Genomic DNA, 6,783 nt, shown 5'->3' with positions numbered 1-6,783 from the left:
AATTAGGAATATTAGATTTAATTACGACAAGGCGACAAACAAACGTACAATTAAGAAACGGATAAAAAAGACAAAAGATTATTCAGACCGAACTCGATGCTTAAGACAAAACCGCCTTCTCAAGATTTCGTATATTCTAATCTTTTCCCGGTCAACAAAACCCCAAAAAACTAAACTCCACGACGTCGTTTCAAAGAAACTGACCGTGACGCGCGAAGTAGTTAGCGCGTATAGGTAAAGAAACAGAGGATTCTTTGCGTCGTCTCTTACTCCATCGTTCTCTGTTCCCCTTTTGCTTCTCTCTCCCTCTCTCTCTCGAGATTTTCCGTCAAAATAATTTTAAAAACTCCGTCAAAATAGAATCGAGAGGAAGATTTAAACAGAAACAATAACAAAGAGTACAAAATTTTCAGATACAGAACTTCTTCTGTTTTATTTCATCTTCTCTCCTCTCAGAGTTTTATATGTAACAAGAAACAGACACACGAACAACACTTTGTATCTTATGCTTCTCTCTCTCTCTCTCTCTCTGTCTCCACAGAGTAAAGTTCTGATCTTGATCTCGTCTCTTCTGCAGTTTGTTCCTCCAACTTTTCAGGTTTTTAATTTTTTTCAGATTTATTAGGGTTTCTTTTTTTTTAATTTCTTTTCTGTTTAAAATTCATGGAATTATCTGAAAATTAGTAGTGTTAATTTGAAAAAGAATAATCCGAATTTAGGGCTTATGTGTATGCTATTTCCTTTTAAAATCGTTTGCAGAAATTAGGGTTTTATTTATCCAAATTGAGTCCTGAAAATTGGATTTACACTTTGTGCAGGTTAAATAAAGAGTCTTTTCTTTATGGTGAAGATTGTTGTACCTTTAGATTAGTCTCCATTGTGATTTATAGAAAGGAACTGTTCTTATATAATCTCTGCCCTTAAGTAGGAGAAAGAGTTGAAGGAAAAGATTAGAACTTTTTTGTAAAAGGATGGGTAATAAGCTGGTGGGGAGGAAGAGGCAAGTGGTGGAAGAAAGGTATACAAAGCCACAAGGCTTGTATGTGAATACAGATGTCGACATTAAGAAGCTCAGGAAACTCATTGTAGAGTCTAAGCTTGCTCCTTGCTATCCTGGGGACGATGAGAGCTGCCACGATCTTGAAGAATGCCCCATTTGCTTCCTGGTTTGTGAATTTTTTCATAATGCATAACAAACCAAGTAGATAATCTAACTCTTCGTTCTTGTGTGTTATAGTACTATCCTAGCCTCAATAGATCAAGATGTTGCATGAAAAGCATTTGTACAGGTGAGAACTTCATCAGCTTTTTTGCTTTTAAGCTTCTTTATTTATATACTACTATTCATGTTTTTACATGACATGGCTGTTTGTTTTTGATTTTGATTTTGATGCAGAGTGTTTTTTGCAAATGAAGAATCCTAATTCAGCACGGCCTACTCAGTATCCTTACAACTTAGTCTTTAATTATATAGTTTGGATTTGGGTGAATGGGTCTTCTTGTTTAAATGTGCTCCTTAACATTATGAGGTGCCCCTTTTGCAAAACACCAAACTATGCTGTTGAGTACCGTGGAGTGAAGACCAAGGAGGAAAAGGGCATGGAACAAGTTGTAAGATAATAATAAACTAATCAATTCATTTTGTAACGGTTTCTGTATAAAGCTCTGATTGAATGTCTTTGCTCATATTCTATATGTATCATTTATTTATTTTCTTGGTTAGGAAGAGCAAAGGGTTATAGAAGCAAAAATAAGGATGAGGCAGAAAGAAATGGAGGAGGATGAAGAGAAAATGCAGAAACGTATGGAATCATCATGTTCCTCTAGCACAAGCGCTATGACTGGTGAAATGGAATACGGTTCAGCTTCAGGTTTGTTTCTTGTTTTTTTTCCTTCTTCTTCTTTTTACAGAACAGTGTTAAAAATCTTCTAATGGCTTCATTTTGTGTCTTGGTTTTTGCAGCTATATCTTATAATGATCCCATGGAAGAACCTGAAACTGCTTCGGTTGCTAGACAAGGCTCTCTCCCTCGGGGAAACAGGTCCGTATCACAGACATCTTCCTTCTGTCTTACATTTGCAAAATGTTCACAAACTTATATGAAACTCTTCAGGGGTGATGAGGCTGAAGCAGACCTTGAAGAGTTAATGGTCATGGAAGCAATATGGCTCTCCATGCAGGTATAATTTTTCTGTTTAGTTAGTTCTCCCAACTTTTACAATTCTCATGTTTTTTTCTTTTCGTTTTTTACATACTGTCTTAACAGGAAACAGAGATGCAAAGAGACTCAGGTTGTGGGGAAGTTACACCTTTTAGGCAGAATGTATCAGAAGAAGATCATAGTTATGTAGAAGAACAAGCAACACCGTCTTCATCATCTGGTGGACATGCTTGTGCAATCTCTGCACTTACTGAACGCCGCCAGCAAATGGTTGGTGAATCCTCTAATCACAATCACAACGTCAGCGTTTCTTCGTACAGTATGCTTCCTGGCAACTGCGACAGTTACTACGACATAGAACAAGAGACTGATGACGTTGACCATCAACATTATAATCATCATCATCAGCATAATCATTACCATGACAACGCAGAGATGGGAGAAACAGGGAGCCACAGCTATGTAAGCTCTTCTTACATGAACGGCGGTGAGAGCTTCCACAACTTTCCTCTTCCCCCACCTCCTCCTCTGGTCATTGCTCCAGAGAGTTTTGAGGAGCAGATGATGATGGCTATGGCTGTGTCTATGGCAGAGGTTCATGCCACGACCACCACAAATGCACCAACTGAAGTTAGTTGGCAATAAGCAGGGTAGTATTGGAAACTCATGTATCTGAATCTTATGATTATCATTTCATTCATATAATGTGTGTTCCTATAGGAAGAAAAGAAAAAAAAACAGTATTTTTCAGTTTTAATAGAAAAAGTTGGGTGTATGTTGAAAGATACAAAGTGTTGACCAAGATAATGTGAACCGGTTTCAGCCTTCTGGTTAAATCAGAACCGGTTTAGGTCTTTTTAAATTGATTCTGGTTTAGATTCTAGAACATAATAGGGTATGTCTTCAACTTTTTTGGTCTGGCTAATAAATAAGCTCCCAAGTCCCAATCCAAGGAATGAAATAAGTTTTCTTTCTTTTAACGATGACCAAATCAATATTAGAAAAAAGGCTATAAATATTTATTTTTGTCGTATACCGGATACAAATATCAGGAGCTTATGTAGTTTGAACTAGCTTATAGAAAGCTTTTAGTTAACAACGTTAAGGAAAAAAAGAAATACAACTTGTTGGAGTGGAGATATCCAAGTTGGTCCTTGCATGTAAATTTGACAATTCAGTGAAGAGTCACTTTCCTTCAAAAGAATGGCGCAAATCTGTCACTAAACGACACTTCTGTCCAAATTTCATATAAATAAATGTCTAAGATCACTAAACATTTTGGTGCCCAAATCTACTTCTCGGACCACATTCAACGTTTAGCATTTAAATTTTCGGTTGTAATGTCTTTATCGATATCTTTATTACTGTTATAAAGTTGTTAGCCTTCGAATGTAATACGTTTGTAATATTTCAGCTCAAGAACGCCACCTTAAATTATTCTATCAGTATAGACTGTATTGTCATTTTATAAAATACAATGAGATATATCATCTTACTTTATCAGTTCCAAACCTTTTTTTTTTCCCATTTATCCTAAATAAAATAAAATAATCATTCTATCAATCTTATAAAAAAGTCAAAAATATTATTTCTACTACAATTTTGTTTACCATTCTATTAATCTCATAAGAAAAAAGTCGGAAAAGGTATTACATTTTTTCTATATCTTATTCACCTTATCCTATCTATATTTATTTCATCCATTTTCTATTATGTTTACCATTCACATATTAAATGTAGAAAAACAGACATGTCACCAGAACTTAGTAAGTGGGATACTGACAGTAGGAAACAAAACAGAGTCATACTTTTTGCAATCACTGGAACAACATTAATTATAAAAATGCATATGTAGATTACACGGCACATTTAGAACTACAAATCGGAAAAATACTTATGAATCATTCAACGATATAGCGACAGCTTTCCTTTCAAATGCTTGAAGCCTATTATCAGATAATCTAGAGTTGTTGGCAGATTTTTTATACTCAGACCAAGTGAACTCTTCGTACAAACTTTCGTCTTCGTTGTCAATAAGACATGTCAAGGGAGCGATTCTCTGAGTCAAAGAAGGTCCAGCGAAGTAAATCATAGAAACCCTAGATTTCCTACTGTTTGCTAAAACCCTATGCTTAACGCTCTTGAACCTCCCATTTGTCAACACCTGCATGATCAGCACCAAAACAGATACAAAAGTTTAGACCTTAGAGCATCGTTAAGGCAAGATGCTTAATTTTGGGTGCTTATTTTTTTTTGTGATAAAAAATTAAAAATAGAACCAATTGCAGACCGTCACGTGTCAGTAGAACCATCAAACAGCACAGATTCTTAAATAATCAGCGGAAACAAAGTTTGTTATATTTTTGTGGGGTCCGTCATAGGATCCACCGACTATTATATTTATTTTCTTAAGTATCTCCAAATAAGTCATTCCATTAATTATACTTTTATTGGTTTAAAATATTATTCAAAAAACAACGATGATTCAACGCCTAAACATTAACAACGTTTAATTGGAAATTTAGATTATTAATTAGGTGACTCAACGTTTAAATTACAACAATATATATATATATATATATATATATATATATATATATATAATTGTATAAGATTTAAATATCATGATTTATAAATAATAAAATTCATACTTTTTTCATAAAACTTACAGTGCAGTATATATTAACTATTGTAATTATAACTAAATAGTTTTATATTTTACTATCGTAGTATAAATTTTTATGTGGTTTAAAAGGTTATAGCTATAGTTATGAAGGGTCCAGCGCCCGATTAGACGGTCGCCTATAATGTATTTAAATTATGATATTGTGTATGACGAACTCATGCTGGTTCATCCATTGAAATATTCATCTTCAACTTCCTACTTGTTATGAGCAAAAATGAACTTGAGGATTGAGACGAACCTGGAGAGAGTCGGAGACGTTGAAGAAGAAGGAAGAGGGATCGGAAGGGACAGAAATCCAGGAGCCGTCAGCTAGATTGATTTGGAGACCAGAAGTGTTGTTAGATCTTAAGACAGAGATGATCTGAGGATCAGTGTGTTCGCCAAAACCAATCACATTGTTGCCATCATTGGTATTTTTGTTGATAAGAGGGCATGGTGGATAGTGATTAAGCCTGAATATAGAGTCAGTGTTTTTATCAGATACAAGCTTGCTAAGTGTGTTCCTCGGTTTGATCCCTAACCCATCAGTCATCAGATCCAAAACATCGCATGTCATCTTCCTCACGGATGTTGTGTATTCTAGCAATGCGTTTCTGCAAAAAGAGAGTTGAGTGTTGGTATTTAAAAGTGAAAAAGATGGGAGTCACATAACAGAATATCACACTATAAAAGCAATAAAAAAAACAAAAATGAGCCATAAAATATTAATTGGTGATAAGTGAACTTATTCATTTATCTTGTATATTATTTTTGACACTTTCAAATTTTTGATGTTGAAATTTCAAATTTTTGATGTTGAAATTTTTGTAACTGTCTTTAATAGATTCTTTCATAAATTATTTCGATGTTTCTTTAAATGTTAATCTCAGAATGTTGGAGTGAAGATAGACAGGATCGATATGGATACAAATTCGACAGCATGGATCAGACTCTTGATACTATATTCAGTTGGATGTACTTTCAATCTAATCCCACCAAATTTTTTTAAAAAATAATAGTTTTTAACCTAAAACAAATCTGTGATAAATTGATTTGTCCCTTTAACTTTCTAAGTGGAAGGTTTTTTTTAAAGTGGAAGGTTTATCTCTGATATAAAGTAGAAAAAGAGAAGGAACACAGAGGAAAAATATGAACTTGAAAGAGACGGAACATGAACATGGACAACAGAACAGAGCATGAAACAGGGGAAGAAACAGAGTATGACATGGGTAGATGTTAACTAAACAATGGACATTAAAAAAAAATACAGTGTTGGTTCCAACCTGAAAATTTCCTGGTTTTGTAAGAGACCCGGAAGAAATGGATGTGAACCGAAATCAAGATTAGCATTCATCAACAAGTACTCAACCCAGCCAACATCACCATTCCGACCAATCTCTCTGTTACCGTATCCAAAGGGATAACCAGCGACTTGGGTTTTCTCGGACGCGGGCAATGAGAAGAACTCGACGGCCTCATGTTCCAAAACAGATACTAGCTCTGAAGAAACGCCATGGTTGATCACCTTGAAGAACCCAAAGTCTTCACAGGCTTTGACAAGGGCGTGTTTGGACTCTGGGTCAGAGATATCTATAACTGGGATTGGAGAAAACCCGGATTCTGTTTTTTCGACCAGTTTAGATAATACCGTCATAGCTATAAATGTATGTTTCAAAGATTTTCCCTTTCTGGTATGTTTCAAAGATTTTCCCTTTCTGGTGTCCCTTTTAATAGCTTTGAAGGATGAGACATCTAGTTACGTACATGGACGTGTGTTTATATAAGCAGAGGAGAGGATATGATGAAAAAGCTTACAATGACGTACGAATACGATCGAACTATTCAAAACTCAAGTTAATAATTAAATTCATTTATTTTAGTTCAAATAGTTAAATTCATTTATTTTCTCTTTAATGTATCGACATCAATAAGATTAATTTTCGGGACAAATATTGA

General features: G+C 34.7%; 2 protein-coding genes across 4 annotated transcripts; one reads left to right on the top strand and one right to left on the bottom strand.

Moving 5' to 3' along the window:
* Positions 1-264: 264 nt before the first annotated feature.
* On the top strand, positions 265-2,998 carry LOC108823435 (E3 ubiquitin-protein ligase DA2). 3 transcript variants are annotated; one of them, XM_018596634.2, is made up of 9 exons: positions 265-598; positions 929-1,166; positions 1,238-1,289; positions 1,397-1,442; positions 1,530-1,611; positions 1,724-1,871; positions 1,964-2,042; positions 2,115-2,181; positions 2,268-2,998. In XM_018596634.2, the coding sequence occupies exons 2-9, from the start codon at positions 972-974 to the stop codon at positions 2,805-2,807; spliced, it is 1,209 nt and encodes a 402-aa protein (XP_018452136.1). In that variant the 5' UTR covers positions 265-598; positions 929-971; the 3' UTR covers positions 2,808-2,998. The 3 variants fall into 3 exon arrangements, with proteins under 3 accessions (XP_018452136.1, XP_056851267.1, XP_018452139.1); XM_056995287.1 differs by having other exon boundaries at positions 266-542; positions 819-1,166; XM_018596637.2 differs by having other exon boundaries at positions 266-598; positions 819-1,166.
* Positions 2,999-3,981: 983 nt separating this feature from the next.
* On the bottom strand, positions 3,982-6,573 carry LOC108826213 (gibberellin 2-beta-dioxygenase 1). The gene is made up of 3 exons (XM_018599598.2): positions 6,111-6,573; positions 5,087-5,441; positions 3,982-4,326 (listed from the first exon to the last, which is right to left on the bottom strand). The coding sequence occupies exons 1-3, from the start codon at positions 6,479-6,481 to the stop codon at positions 4,057-4,059; spliced, it is 996 nt and encodes a 331-aa protein (XP_018455100.1). The 5' UTR covers positions 6,482-6,573; the 3' UTR covers positions 3,982-4,056.
* Between the last annotated feature and the right edge of the window lie 210 nt (positions 6,574-6,783).

This window comes from Raphanus sativus, chromosome 9 (assembly GCF_000801105.2).
Source record: "Raphanus sativus cultivar WK10039 chromosome 9, ASM80110v3, whole genome shotgun sequence".
In the NCBI taxonomy this organism is placed as follows: domain Eukaryota; kingdom Viridiplantae; phylum Streptophyta; class Magnoliopsida; order Brassicales; family Brassicaceae; genus Raphanus; species Raphanus sativus.
This window is presented reverse-complemented; position numbering and strand designations above follow the sequence as displayed.